This window comes from Sparus aurata, chromosome 20 (assembly GCF_900880675.1).
Source record: "Sparus aurata chromosome 20, fSpaAur1.1, whole genome shotgun sequence".
NCBI classification, from domain to species: domain Eukaryota; kingdom Metazoa; phylum Chordata; class Actinopteri; order Spariformes; family Sparidae; genus Sparus; species Sparus aurata.
Genome location: NC_044206.1, coordinates 25,260,553 through 25,275,729, shown reverse-complemented (window position 1 = coordinate 25,275,729; position 15,177 = coordinate 25,260,553). Strand labels below are relative to the sequence as shown.

Here is a 15,177-nt window from a genome sequence, read left to right as displayed (position 1 = left end):
CTCTCATCAACTTAATTGGTTTTGGAAGGCCACTCCACTGTGCTGCTGATGTTTCGGACGCTTATTGAACAGAAAGGACAAGCGATCAAAGTGCAGCGTCCTCAAAGTGGCAAAGTTTCATCCGGATGTAAAAATATTTCACAACAGTGTCGATGTTAAAGGTGCTGCTATAAAAAGAGAAGCAGCAGACGAGTTCATGTTGAAAAAGTCTGCTTGCTTCTGCTGTGGTGGAAAGTTCAACACTGTGCTCGGATGTTTTAGTCGTGGCAGACGGAGAGAAGAGATCAAACTTTACTTCAAATCCTTCCTGTGACAGCAAACACTCAAAGCTCCAGAGATGCTGTTCTATCACTCACCTTCCAACCGCCTGAATCCTTAAACGTGGCTCTACTTTCTCTCTTCACAGGCGGAGGGATCCTCCTTCTTGCAGATGGGAGCGTCTCTGGAGCAGCAGGTTGTCAGCATGTTCAAGGTACAGCACAGAACTGTGTACAGTCGGTACAGTACAGATGTTTGTCGTGTCCGGCCTGCCAACCAGGAACTCTCAGGCTGATTAACATCACGTGGCTCCTGCTGGCCCGTTTTCCACAGATTAATACAATCTGTATTTATGATAGATTATCCGTCGACTGCCACAACATCGACATCGAGCCCTCTGATCTCAGTTCAGCCTGTGATGTAATGAATCATCCCCACTTTTGTGTGTCTGTGCTTCAGCTCATGGAGGAGTACGACTGGGGCGAGTTCGCCGTGATCACCAGCTTGCTGCCAGGCTACGACACCTTTGTGGATATAGTTGAGTCCTACACAGATACCTCCTATTTCCTGTGGAAACTTCAGGATGTCTTATCTCTGGAAATGTCTGTTGGGGCTAATGATGGGAAGACCAAGCGCATGCTGCAGCAGGTACAGTGAGACGAGGCTGTAAGAGTCGTGGACTACGTTGCACCATCTTTAACATTAGCTAGTTTCATTCTTCACTAGTTGGGTTGCACCATTTAAAGGGATATTCTGGTGTAAGTTTAATCCATGGTCTAAAACACCTTGAAACTGTGTTAGACTCCCTCTCGAGAGATCAAGTTAGCAGACCGCTAATTTACGGAGTTTTATCAACCTCAGAAACGACCGCACGACAACAATACACTGCAGTAAATGGATCCAAATATAAACCGCCACCAAAAAGCCACAAATAATGCTCAGAACAGCACCAAACTTCAGCAACAGTACAAATAGGGTCTCAGCACATAGTCCGGGGCATCTAACCTCCGCTAGCTTAGCTGGATTTCTATTGGGAAGCTAAAAACAGATTTCAACTCTCCTCCATCAGCTTCCGGGTCGGGGAAGTCCCGACGCGACGATTACCGAGTGCGGTTAGAAATGCTCAATTCCGTTCTTTTCCCTGTCCGCTCTCGATAATAACTGTTATAAACTGGCAGGTAAGACACATATGAACTTTGATTGCTTTTCCATGGAGTCATAATCATACATTTTCATCCATGAGCCGCGGAACTCTACTGCACTCGGTAATCGACTCGTCGGGACTTCCCGTCAACAGGAAGCTGCTGCAGAAGAGTGGTAAATTTAGTCAGCTTTTCAGTAGAAATCCAGCTAAGCTAGCGGAGGTTAGATGCCCCGGACTATGTGCTGAGACCCTATTTGTACTGTTGCTGAAGTTTGGTGCTGTTCTGAGCATTATTTGTGGCTTTTTGGTGGCGGTTTATATTTGGATCCATTTACTGCAGTGTATTGTTGTCGTGCGGTCGTTTCTGAGGTTGATAAAACTCCGTATATTAGCGGTCTGCTAACTTGATCTCTCGAGAGGGAGTCTAACACAGTTTCACGGTGTGTTGGAGCAAGCTAATAGTAGCTACACTAGAAGTTACTGGGTTAAAATGTTTAGTGAAGACTAAAATCTACGTAGGTTGTTTGGTGTAAATGTTTTATTTATTAGTGCTGCTTGAGTTGAGTGAAGACTTTAACGCTAGGCTAACATTTGAACTGAGGAACAGCTGGTGCTGCCGGCTGCCGAGGCCGCTGTGTTGCATTCTCAAACTGTGTCCTTTTGTTTCTGCAGATGGACTCGCGGGTCGTGATGGCGTACTGCTCCTACGAGGAGGCACAGTACTTGTTTCGTCAGGCAGCTGATCTGGGTCTGCTGGGGCCGGGATACATCTGGATGATCCCCAGTCTGGCCGTGGGCAACCCCGACAGCCCTCCGCCTGACAGCTTCCCTATCGGCGTTATCGGAGTGATTACTGAACAGTGGAGGAAGAGCTTGCGGCAGAGGGTGAGGGAGGGCGTCGCCATTGTGGCGAAAGGTGCCGAGAGCTTCAAGAAACTGTACGGTTTCATCCCCGAGGGACACGGCGACTGCACCAAACCGTCGAAACACTCCGACAACCACACTTTGTTCAGGTGAGGCCCGCGTAGAGGTAGTTGTTCCTGTCCGAGTGATCAATACTCACTTTCCACCTGACTTCACCAGCACGAGCTGAGAGTATTCTGCAGCACGTGGTCTGAAATGCAAATTAACCTGCGTTAATTATTCACAGCGCAGTCTGTCACGGATGTATACGTTAACAGACAGCGAAATCACTCAGCGGGAACACTCTGCCCTCCACCAATCAGCTGCCTCCCTCATCCCCCTAATGAGCTACTTCCAGTCTCGAGCGTTAGCCCTCCCGGGGGAGCTTTAGGCTTAATTAGGAGGTGATCATTGTGTGTGTTTATCTGTGTAAATGAATATGCAAATGATAGCGTGATGTAGAGTCAAAGTTGTTGATTGCATACTATGTACACCTCTCTCATGACGCGGTGTTCCTGCAGGCACATGCTGAACGTGACGTGGGAGAGGAGAGATCTGTCGTTCAACAACCAAGGCTTCCTCTCCAACCCCTCCATGGTCATCGTCGCTCTGGATCGGGAACGGCTCTGGGACAAGGTACCGGGCACCAAAACACAGAAACACGATGGCACTGATGGCACAGGAACACAAGATTTACTGCCAGGCGTATAACTGTTCTGGAATCAGGGTTGGGCTGAAGGACGATGACAGCCATCGACTGCTAATCCCTGACCAACGTTTCGCTGAGTTATGCCGTCAATTCCAGCAAATCGAGGCGCTAAAGAGTTTAAAGTATGTCAAGTGCCTCGTTGAGCTGCGTGTCACAGTTAGCTGCTGATCCGAGAGTAATGATTGTGTTGCTGAATGGGTCGAATCAGCACGACAAACTCCAATAACTAACATCCCCGTTGTTTTCCTGATCTCCAGCGTGAACCTGTCTCCTTCACCTCCTGCAGGATATATTCCTCCTCTGACCTGCAAATACAATCCGACTGGGTGCAACAAGTGTGCGCCTGTTGCGTTCGATGTCGAGATGCATTCTGGAAATAAAAGCAGGTCGAGGGGAAAAATCGAAACTCCAGCGATTGATCACAAACCGAAGTGTAGACGCTACAAGTGCAGACGTCATTTCAAATCGATAACGTTGTGCGTCTGTGTGTGTGTTTCACCCTGCTTCGTTGTCGCCGAGAGTATTCTGACTCCCTTTTTACGTACGCACACACATTTCAAAGCCCGAGGGTGTTTTGAAAAAGTGTGGCTAAACAGAGAGACCTGAATGTAATCTCACAGCTACAGTTGAACTCATTTATTTCTACCCTGGAAAGACCAACCTACTTTATCAATGTCACCTCCTGGCCGAAGTGTGTGTGTGTGTGTGTTATTGTGCTGTAGTGAGGTTTGGTTCGTGTGTGTGTGTCGATCTGTAGGTCGCCGTCTCACGTACGTTTCATCTATACGTTACGTCTTCATCGTCAGGTTTTCACGTCCGTCTCTCGCTACTTGTTCTTGCCGTGAAGCTGATCCAGAATGACGAGCGGTTCTGTGCTCGTTTCAAGTCCACATCCTCCTCCGTGACACCTCGACAGCGTAACATGACGTTTGTTCCTCATCAGCGTCCGATGGCTGATGCTGGGTGACACATTCCTCGTTATATCTGCTCTGCGACTCCCCGAATTCTCCCTCTCTTTCCTCCGCTTCCTGTCGTCCTTTCTTCCAACTGTACAGTGTTGAAAGAAGTGACTCGCAGTGAGAAACCCACAGAAAGTCAACATCTGACTCTGCAGTTCCCGTAAAAAAACAACTGTACTGTTTTGGTTTGCTGGCGCCGCTCTCATCAATCTCGTTTCCAGCAGCAGATCGCTGCTTTCAGCAAAAACCCCCCCCCAAAAAACGACTGTATACTTACTTACGTCAGCACCACACAGACAAAGTTAGTGACGCATTCAGGAGATAACAAGCCACGTATTTGGTGGTGGAGACCAAAAACAGAGCAAAAAGAAGAGCTAACTCTGGACTTCATCTGACCTGTATTTGTTTTTCCATATTTTCTAATCAGTACACATTCTTAGAAACGATGATATGGCTTTATGTGGCTCATATGCAAACATTTTATATTGTGTATTTTATGGGATTTTCCCAGAAGTTTGAGCAGCAGCCGTCTAAAAACATCACTAAATCAAACTGAAGGTTGCACAGCTACGAAGGGCTTGGGGTTATTTTTTCAGGGGAAGTTCAGACAGAAAATTACAAGTTACGAAGTGTTGGGGTTGTGTTGTTTCATATAGACGGACAATGAAATTACAACCCTTGAGTCCACGAGTTTGAAGACTCATCAGATGCTGCACAGCAATCAACGACAATCATTTTGTCCTTTGTGATGACAATCGGCAGGGTGACGGTGTTGACGTCACACAGTAATCGACTAGTATTGTGTTCCGTCTGTGCTGAAAGCAAAGTTGAACATGTTTTCAGAGTGACAGTTCACACAGTGGTCTGATTGAATTAAGGATTAATACCTCGGTGGCTTCATCACAACAAATTACATTATTCTTGATTTGGCAGATGTTTTTTTTCTTTCTGCAGCGACTAAAATAACTGGATTCAAACCAGTCGTGGGGCCAAGACCTGGATTGTGATTCACATCCAAAATTCAAATAAATGAATAAATAAATAAATAAAGGGGATGTTCAACGCTGCATCACAAGTGCTGAAAGATGTTTTTTCCTTTTTCAAGATCAGTAATTAGATGCAGTCTGAAAAGGTTGTTGTTGTTTTTTATCAGTCAGTGAAACTCAGCTTCTGTTGGCAGACAGGTTCGGCAACTGCACTGCTTATTTCTTGGCAAAAATCTCGCTGAGCTATTTTTTGTAATATAGGAGAAAGTTTCTAAAACGAGCCGCCATGTTGGTCCGAGTGGCATTTATCCAGTTACTTGTGTGGTCATCAGAAGGTGCGTACTGTTTCGGTCAGGCGTCCGATGCTGGAAAGTGTTGCCAAAGTGTGTCTAAAGACAAACCCTGTGGACGCAAATGATGTCAAATATTTACACTTTCAGGTTGTGTGTGTTTTAGTACACTCCTTAGACAAATGCAGTTCTTCAGGCTGGCGGATAGAACTAACAAAAGGCAGGCTTTAATGTGAAAAAGCCAATTTCATTGAACAAAAACAGACAGAAAACAAAAGAAGTGGGGCGGTAAATAAAAAACTCAATGAGGACAAACAAAAACTGAACTGAGAACAGATGGATGAGGAAAATACAGACAGGTGGACTGAAGGAAGAAACAACAGGAGGATAATCAGGGAAGAAGACAAAAACAGGAAGAATATGAAACCTACAAAATAAAACAGGAAACAACTGAACTAAACCAAAGATGAAGACAGAGTGCTGCGTTTATCTGAGCTGGCTGCCCTGAGAACAAGTTTCACATGTGACAAAATGCATTTAATAATGTCTTTACTTTGATTTCCAACATGATGCATCGGAGGAGATCCTCATCCTGTATTTTAACCCGGTATCCAATAATCAATAACAAGCACCTTCCCTGCAGCGAGACGATGACAGGTAGATGACAGAGCGTCGGTTTAAGATGCTCCACGAGAGGAGAAGATGTGAGAGGATCGTTTTATAAAAGACAGATTGAAATGATTGATCGTCACGACCGACGCTGTCATTCACAGATGGTGCCATGAAGCAAATCACCACCTCGCGCGTCGTACTGTACGTCCACGCAGATTTGTAAATCACCCGCGCGTGACGAAGGGAAGAGCGCGAGTGTGAGCGAGCAGAAGAGCAAATCGAGAGTCGGTTATGAAAAAGAGGTCTCATTAAAGCCGTGAGGGAGCGACTTTCACTTTCACATGCAGCAAGTCGGCGCTGGCTGAGCTCAGCACGGCTCATTAGGTCGAGGCTGATGTGACAAACAGTCCTGGATCTCTCGGAGAGGGTTTCACTGAGCTCTAACGCCGACATCGATGGGATTATTCATTGTGTGATGTGACATTATACAGCAGTTCTGGTCCAAAGTGGCTCCTTCTGACATTAAAAAAACTCATTCTGCTGCTTTTATTCCTTCAGTATGTCGCCTTGTTACGCGACATCGTTGTCCATCAGATCAGTTCGTCAATTCTCGATTTATCGGGACAAAACATGACAAAAAATCTATTCTAAGTACTGCATATTTAAACACATAATAAATAACACTAATCACACGAGCAGCTCCCATTTATAAACGCTGACATTTCAATTTGTTTATTCGCCTGAAAAAAAAAAAGAGAATTAATAATTGAATAATCAGTCAACAGAATGAACGCAGATTGAAGGCGAACACACGCTGGGATGTTTTATTGATGCGATGCAGTCGGTTTGCTCTTTTGTTTTAGTTTCTCACTCAAAGACTTCGGCGTCTCCTCAGTATGCATTAATGAACGCTGCTCGGCTTTCATCTTCTGATGCTCTTCCTCCAGGTCAGCAGATGCTAATTTTCCCTTAAAAAAAATTTAAAAATCATTGTTCCTGTGAAGTCGACAGAGACGAGAGACGAGGTCGACGTGCAGAGAAGGTCGCAGCTCTGATTAAAACACATGGAGAGGTTGACGAAGTATTCAGATATAAAGATCCTGCGTTTAAAATATTAAATAACTACGTATTAAAGTGTTCGTATCATCTAATGTTGCAGCTGGTAGATTTGTAGCTGATTCTGGCTACGTTGTATCCTGCTGGAACACTTAATCGATCACAATTAGGGCTGTCAATCGATTAGAATATGTAATCGTGATTAATCAGATACTTTCCAAGAACAAGTTCTGAACAAGCTGCAGTTTTAATATTAACTCAGGTAGATCATTAAACAGAGTTCTTGTTCTCTCTCTCCAGGTGGGTACGTACGCTCGAGGGATCCTTCAGGTCCGCTACCCGGTCTGGCCTCGGTACGGCAGCTTCCTGGAGCAGGTGTCCGATGACCGTCACCTGACCGTCGCCACCCTGGAGGAGCATCCCTTCGTCATGGTGGAGAACGTGGACCCGGGCACCGGAACCTGCGTCCGCAACACGGTGCCGTGCAGGCGCCAGTCCAACCGCACTGAGAGGTAGACGCAGCGACACGACACACGTACAGCTCGTCACATCAGCACAGATGTGTCGGCGTGAGCGAACAGACGCACAGACGTTGCTCAGGATATTTCTTTAGTTGGCTGATGAAACTAATTCAACTCAAGGTCCGTTTCAGACACACATCAGGTCCAGATGGTGGTGCAGGTTTAATCTTTACCCTCCTGTGACGTCTTACAACTGCAGCCGACCCGTAACAAACACTCTCTTTACTCTCGTGTTTGTGGTTCTGTGTGTTCAAACCAAACGTCCCGTCATCCATGTCGACTTGAAAGTTGAGCTCGATGGTTCATTGTTGACTTTGGACAACAGCAGCTGACAAAACAGCCTCAACTCAAGGTCCACTTCTACCAGAAGCTCCAGAACGAACCTTGAGCCCACGTTGTTTTCTCGCTGCTGTTCTTCAGGTGAACAATGAGCTGTCAGGTTCGTCTGTTGATTCTCTGATCAGAAAGTGATTTGAATAAACATTTATCCAATTTTAGACTGTTTTTGTCGAGGCAAAGTTGTCGCTTGGCTGCCTGTCGTCAGACAACATTTAAACTTTTCAGAGCTTTTGTTAAATAAAAAGAGGTTTAGAGGAACACAATGCTCAAAGTAAACTATCATTTTGATATGGGAACCAGAAAACAGACGTGATATCGGCAGTAGCATGTCGATCTGAGCCCACAGACATCTCTTCCCTCCCTCTCTCTCTCTCTGCCCCAGTTTAGTTCTGAGTCGACACCGCAACCCTCCACACTTCATTAAACACAGCGTAATTGTGTGTGCTGAGCGTCTAAGCACTTTAAAAACACACCTCCGGTGTCAAACACAGATCGCAGCATGGCAGAAAACAGCCATTAAACAGCCATTACCTCTGAGTACCTGCGACTGGTGCTCGTCAGGAAGACGCGACGTCTTCATTATGTTCAAACAGCCAGAGACAATAGAAGTGCAGCTCTGTCAGGAATGTAATTACATTTCAAATCGGTCGTAAAACGAGTGTTAACCACTTTGTCAGCTCAGCTGTGTTGTTTTCACACAGAAGTGTTTCTGACCGCTGGACCAATAAAACACAATCAGGAAACAGAAGCTGTCTCGACTGTTTGTCATTATGATATCCTGTTATAATCAATAATGTCGAGCTCTGAGATGGAAAAATGGAAACTCAAAATTATAGTAAAACCCTCGTAGCAACGCTCGTCTTCAGAATTCAACCTCCACTTACTGTCTCTCTCCGAAGCCTTCAGATGAGTTTGTGTTGACGTCACCTGCGTCTGTAAGCTCAGGTGTGCACTGTGAGTGATCAGTCGGCTTCTCTGGGTGATTTTTCAGTGATCGATTTAGTTTTTTTCATATTCCCACATTGTGTTTTTTGTGGAGAAGCAGCAGGATGCAGGGCTGACACTGTACCGGCAGCAGGACGTATGTTTCCAGCACTTCTGGACGTGCTGATTTGCTTTTCCATCACCAGTTTTGCTCCGAGTTGAGCCGCGCCTCCGAGCAGTCCGCGGTGACGTCTGCTCCTTGATGTTGCTCAGAAGCAGCACAAAACTGTATGTTTCTATTTATGAATAATAACTGCTTATGTATTTAAATGTTCTCGCCATCATGAAATGAAATGCTAATCCTTGAATCGGAAGGTTTTTCTGAAACATTTATTGAGACGGACCTGGTTTCTGAAAGCTTCCCTCCTGCGTTTCCTGTCGACGACGTCTCTCGATTGATTCGCCGCAGCAGCAGCTGGAATCATCAACTCTGAGGGTCACAGCCCAGAAACAAACTACTGAACACCAGCAGCCGTCCTAACAGAAGAGAGGCGCCCCCTCCCAGGATCTATTACTCATGTGTGATTGTGTGAGAGGACCAACAGAAGTTCTTCACCTGTTAACGACGGAGGTGTACATCGTGTGTCAGCTGACCGTCGACCTGCGACGCCCCGACACGTCTCTGACTCCATGTTTTATTCAGAGGCCTTCGGGCTAACGTGCGCTCTGTATGCTGGTGTGTTCTTGTTGTTGTTGCTGCTCAGACTTCTCCCTCTCTTCACTCAAGAGGTTTGTTATTTCTAACTTAATTCTCAGGTGAAGGTTTTCTCGCAGCCTGTTATTGATTATTTTACTATGTATTCATGCTGCCATGTTGTTTACCTGCAAGCACGGCCGCTCGCTCAATAATACAACCAACAGCAGCGCCGCTAACCACAGTGTGATCCTCGTCACTCTCCGGTTTGTCTCCCAGCTGTTTTGATCGACACTTCAATACAAATATGGGATAATATCTGAAGAACAAAGGTAAAATCACTTTACCTTGTAAAACGGCTTTCATCTGGCTACGCTGTGAAATTGAAAAGCAGGCAGATAAGTTGTCTTGTGACCGCCGGCCGACACTGTAAAGGAAAATAGACAACGAATAAATCTAGATGCAGATACACATTTATGTTAAGTTCCTTTAATAATCATATGTGAAGCATCAGAAGATGAGCAACATGTGCACTAACTGTGAAATGACAGCTGCAGCCTGTTAGCTTAGCTTAGCTTAACGACTGGAAACAGCCAACAAATCAACGTTTTATATATTATGTTAAATCACTACAAAAACTAATGAGGTGCTGTTAACAGGACTGTTTTAACTGTTGGACACAGACAGGCTAGCTCTTTCCCTATGCTTCCAGTCTTTATGCTATGCTAAGCTAACTGGCTGCTGGCAACGACACCATCATATCTTTGCAACAGTTATGAAGTAACAGCCAGCAGCGCTTTAGCTTAGCATAAAGACTGGAAACAGCTAGCCAAACAATCTTTTCTTTATTCCGTACAAAAACCAAAGAGGTGCTGTTAGGATGATTGCTGGACACAGCCAGGCTAGCTGTTTCCCTATGCCTCCAGTCTTTATGCTAAGCTAAGCTAATCGGTGGTCGGCTACAGCTTCACATATAACAGACAGGTTTGAGAATGGTATCAATTTAGAAACACGGTACATATAATACAATAAACATACCGATATGTCGAACTGTTTGTTAATGTTGAAGGGCATGTGTAATATAAACATATTGTTCATCACCTGAACAACCAAAAACAAATAGTTAAGCCTATAAAACCATCTAGGGCTGCACAATAATATGCAAATTAAACGAAATCGCAATTGCTGCAACTGCAATTGTTTTAATTTAATTGCTAATTTAATTCCTGACACAGTCAGGCTAGCTCTTTCCCCTTGCTTCCAGTCTTTATGCTATGCTAAGCTAACTGGCTGCTGGCAACAACACCATCATATCTTTACAACAGCTTAGCATAAAGTCTGAAACAGCTAGCCAAACAATCTTTTCTTTATTCCGTATAAAAAACCGAAGAGGTGCTGTCAGGAGGATTGTTTTCACTCTTTAGACAGAGCCAGTACAGCTGTTTCTAGTCTCTATGCTAAGCTAAGCTAATTAGCTGCTGGTACCCACTTTGAATTTAATGCACACCTGCTCATGAGAGCAGTTTATGATGTGTTTAACTTCAAATCTACATTTTGATCATCAGCTGAACAACACGAAACAAACAACTAAGAGTATAAATGTCACGTTCAAGTTCATGTATCTGTCTGTGTGTGTGTGTCTGTGTGTGTGTGTGTCTGTGTGTGTGTGTGTGTGTGTGCGTGTGTGTGTGTGTGTGTTATGCAGATTGCATAGCTGACCATGGCTGGCACATTAATTATAGAGGGAGATATGTAGCGGCTGTTGTTGGGCGCGATGGCACATTGATTGCCAGTAAAGAAGATTTATCTGTCCGACATGAGGACATCTGTCATAGCATGGGGACAGTGTTATTCCATCCTACCCTCTTTTTTTTTTTTTTTTGGTTTCTCTTTCACCACTTCTCTCTGGCTGGCGTGTCCCATTTGGACGGTGACCAACAAAACAGGAAGAAGCGAAAAGAAAGCTGGGGGAGAGTGGAGAGAAGGCTGCTGCTCCATAAATCAGTTAATCTCGCTGTGTGGTCTGAGCAGCTTCCCCCCGCTGAGCAGATGTTTAGCGTGATTAAAACTTTTTTTGTCTCGCTCATTAAAAATTCTTTCTTTGGACAGATGACTGCTGCTTTTGCCAGAAAGCTGAGCCCACCTCCCTGCCCTGATTAAGAGCAGGAGTACCACACTGAAATCCAGCTTGGCGACGTGACATGGTACGATGTAGCAGTGACCAGACGCTAAATGTCAGGCAGCGCTGAAACAATACGTACAGCATTTTATTGTCGTTTGGCCGCAAATGTGGCGCCAAGATTTTTGACAAGCCATCATTGTTTTATGTAATTCGCTGGTTGCAGCGTCTCAAATGTGAAGATTTGCTGCTTTTCTTGGTATGTGGCCAAACGTAGACAGTGGACAATGAAATAATAGTAAAACTTTAGTTATAGAGTAAATTTTAAAGGCAAAGTTTACAAAGTGCTTTGACAAACAAGCAAAAGCAGGAAGCTCAGGAAGACGAGGTCACGGAATAAAGACTGAGCAGTCGAGCCGAACACGAGGAAGACTCGTCTGAGGTGAGATAAAACAAGAAGGAGGGACAGAAAATGTAAAAACACAAAAAGTCATGCAATAAAAAGACGACATGATGGACCCAGAACTCAATCATTTGATTGAAGTTTGGAGAGATTGTACTCGATCCTTCGTCACACAAAGCGAACACGACTTCTTGTACTGAACGTTTAGCTGGAAAATCAAAAATCCGACATCACGTTAGCTAGCTTAGCTCTACGTCACATATCTTAATGCTCTGATTAAGACCTTCAAATAATATTTAAACAATATTTTTAGCTGATAGCACGATGGACGATGGATATCTCAATATTTTAAAACCTCACAAACATGCCGAGAACTGCACGACAAAATCAAATCGCAGTATTTTTAACCAAATGTCTCTGTATCGATATTGAAACAGGACTGTTGGGATGATCACTGCTGCTTTCACAGAATATGAACACAATGAGATTTATGATAAATACTCATCAGTAACAGTCAGAGTCAACAGTCTGGTAAGTTACATCACAAACCAGGGTAGACGACACTTAATAACCGTGTAATAAGCGGGATAATGTATAGAACGGCGGTCACTATCCGGAAAATAAACCGGACCCTGACGCGAAGTTCGTCCTGCCGCCGTTCTATATATTATCCTGCTTATTACACGGTTACTTGCCAACACAAAAGAAACCTTGACACAGTGTGTCTTTTTACAGTTTATTTGTTACCGTTCACAGTGTTTTTCAACAGAGAAATATAGTTCACCAAACCGACGCTGTTTCTCTTCTCCCTCTTCGCTGCTTTCCTCTTTTTCTTTTCTTGACCGGTGACAACAACTCAGCCTTTTGCCAAGAGTTGAAATCACTGTATTTTCCAAGAATATTAAAGTTATTGTGAAACTCGTCCATGCTAGTGGCCTAGGAGTAGTTTTTTCCGATATGAGGTAGACTACAGATCAGCTGACGTCGCTTAGCAACCAAAGACGCTGCAGTGAAAAGTGACCGGACTACTTGGGGAGCAAAGATTTTAGAGTGCGGAGTGATACGAAATACATGAATCAGAGGCAAAAAGGCCACTTTCCTTGACGACGGTCAAATATGCTTAGCAGCGATCAATTATATGAAAATAATTGACCGCCGAATGTTGGGAAGTATTCAAGTGAACGGAGCATTCTACAGCATTAAGAAGAGCTGTGTGATAACGATATATAATCTAACATCGTCAACATATTGCCTCACCCTGCTCTGACTGTCCAGAGGCGTTTTCTGTGCGCCTGTTAGTGACTTTCCAGAATAATCCACATTTGTAAACTCGTCTGGTGAAGCCAGGCTGAACAGGATGCAGAGGGATGCTGGGCGGCTTGTAACTTTGTGTTTTGGGCTTATTTTTACTGGTTTGTGGTCGGGCGTCTTTGGACTATTTAGATTATTGTTTTTCTTAAACTCACAAAACCCGTTTGCTCCTCTTTGTCTTGATGTTATGGAACACATAACCTCGACCCCTCGACTTCAATCTTTGTCGATGTTGGTTAAACGCTGCTGAAATATTAAATAAACACCATTATTTGAAAAACTACCTTCCTTCTGTGTGTTTTTATCGGGTATGGATGTAATGTTTGGCTGTCCACATGCACTTCAGTGGCTCTGGATAGTTGATATATAATCATTTGTGATTCAGTGGCTGCAGGAAATTAACTTTCCAGTGCTTGCCTCATTATTCCTACATGATCACAGTGGTGATAAGCTCAGATATCCTCCTCCTCCTCCATCTGTCCTCCTTCGCTCCTGCCCTCCTTTCCCCCCTCCAAACTGAATCTGCAGCCCTGTCAGGCCTCGTTGTTGTTTCGCCGTGTGTTTCTCCTGTCTGCTGTTCACCTGAGAATCCTCCTCCTCTCCGGTCGAACTCCCTCATGGTGCTTCCCTCCACGCTGCGCTAGTTTCTGGGCATTTTTGTTGAGAACACACACGACACAACACAACTGCTGCTTATTCTCAGAGGATACTGTACGATGTGTGTGTGTGTGTGTGTGTTGGAGAGAGAGAGATGGCATATTTGAAGTGTGTTTGTGCATGTGTGTGTATTGTCAGTGGAGTGTGTATAATGACGACAGGTGGCCGGCTCCTGCAGCAGTTAATTAACGCTGCGTTTATCGGAGCTATTGACTCCCGTGAAAAGAAGCGAGTCGTTCAGAAAGCACTTAAGTTTCCGTCTAAAAAAAAAACAAAAAACGAACCCTCGCGCTGTTGAAAATAATCAACTTGTGCGTTAATTACTCTCTTGACTCGACGTCTCACGCTCATTTATTCACTCACATGCTCCGCGCTTGTGCTGAGTCATTGACATGCCGGAGTTATCACGGAAACACAAAGTGTGATTCAGCCCGCGAAGACTTTCAGGCCTCCGACTTTTCAGCAGCTCGTCTTCATTTTCAACTCTGTCTGCTCGTAACTTTCATCGTCCTCTGTTGCTGTTAGTGGCTCTCCATTATCTTTTTATTCTATTATTTTTTTTTTGCCATTTCCCGTCCTTCTGTTCTCTCCGTCTACACCCCATTAAGTAGCGAGGCCGCGTGGAGGAAGCGAGCTACACACCGTAATGGCCTTTGATTAGAGGCCATCACAGTCACTCAACCATCCACTGCCAGCTCCTCTCTCTCTGTGTGTGTGTGTGTGTGTGTGTGTGTGTGTGTGTGTGTGTGTGTGTTTGCAATTTTTTTTAGGGCGCTCTCCTCCGTCTCTTTGAAAAGACACCCTGTTAACAGACATTGATTTTGGCTAATGAACCAGCCAGCGCCTGCCCTTCACTCCGCCGGCTGCTTTGAGCGTATTTAAGCGCTCGCTGTCTGAAACGAACAAACAGCTTTTAGTCTTAAGAAAGCTGAAGATAACAGCGTCCCCGGCTGCCAGAGAGGGAGGCTTTTGATCACAAGATGTTAAAAACAACAAACTGTTTTTACTCTTTTTGCATGACGCCGCTTTTCCCTCATCCTTCTCTTGCAGCATCATCGGCCACTCTGAGTCGTACACCAAACTGTGCTGTAAGGGTTTCTGCATAGACATCCTGAAGAAGCTGTCCCGCACCATCAAGTTCTCCTACGACCTCTACCTGGTCACCAACGGGAAACACGGCAAGATGGTCCACGGTACTTGGAACGGCATGATCGGGGAGGTGAGACCGAGGGCTGAGTTATTTAAGGACGGATAAGTCCCTGAATGCAGCAGCTGGTGTTGCTGTGTTGAGT

The 15,177-nt window shown here is 44.8% G+C and overlaps 1 protein-coding gene across 2 annotated transcripts in view; it reads left to right on the top strand.

Annotated features, from left to right (window-relative positions):
* LOC115570613 (glutamate receptor ionotropic, NMDA 2C-like) overlaps nt 1-15,177 on the top strand; it is a 55,051-nt gene that overhangs the window by 24,940 nt on the left and 14,934 nt on the right. For both annotated transcript variants that reach the window (XM_030399203.1, XM_030399204.1), the window contains exons 4-9: nt 407-472; nt 718-906; nt 2,075-2,415; nt 2,827-2,941; nt 7,218-7,429; nt 14,936-15,104. In XM_030399203.1, coding sequence (XP_030255063.1) covers nt 407-472; nt 718-906; nt 2,075-2,415; nt 2,827-2,941; nt 7,218-7,429; nt 14,936-15,104 — 1,092 coding nt within the window. The remainder of the gene's footprint in view (nt 1-406; nt 473-717; nt 907-2,074; nt 2,416-2,826; nt 2,942-7,217; nt 7,430-14,935; nt 15,105-15,177) is intronic.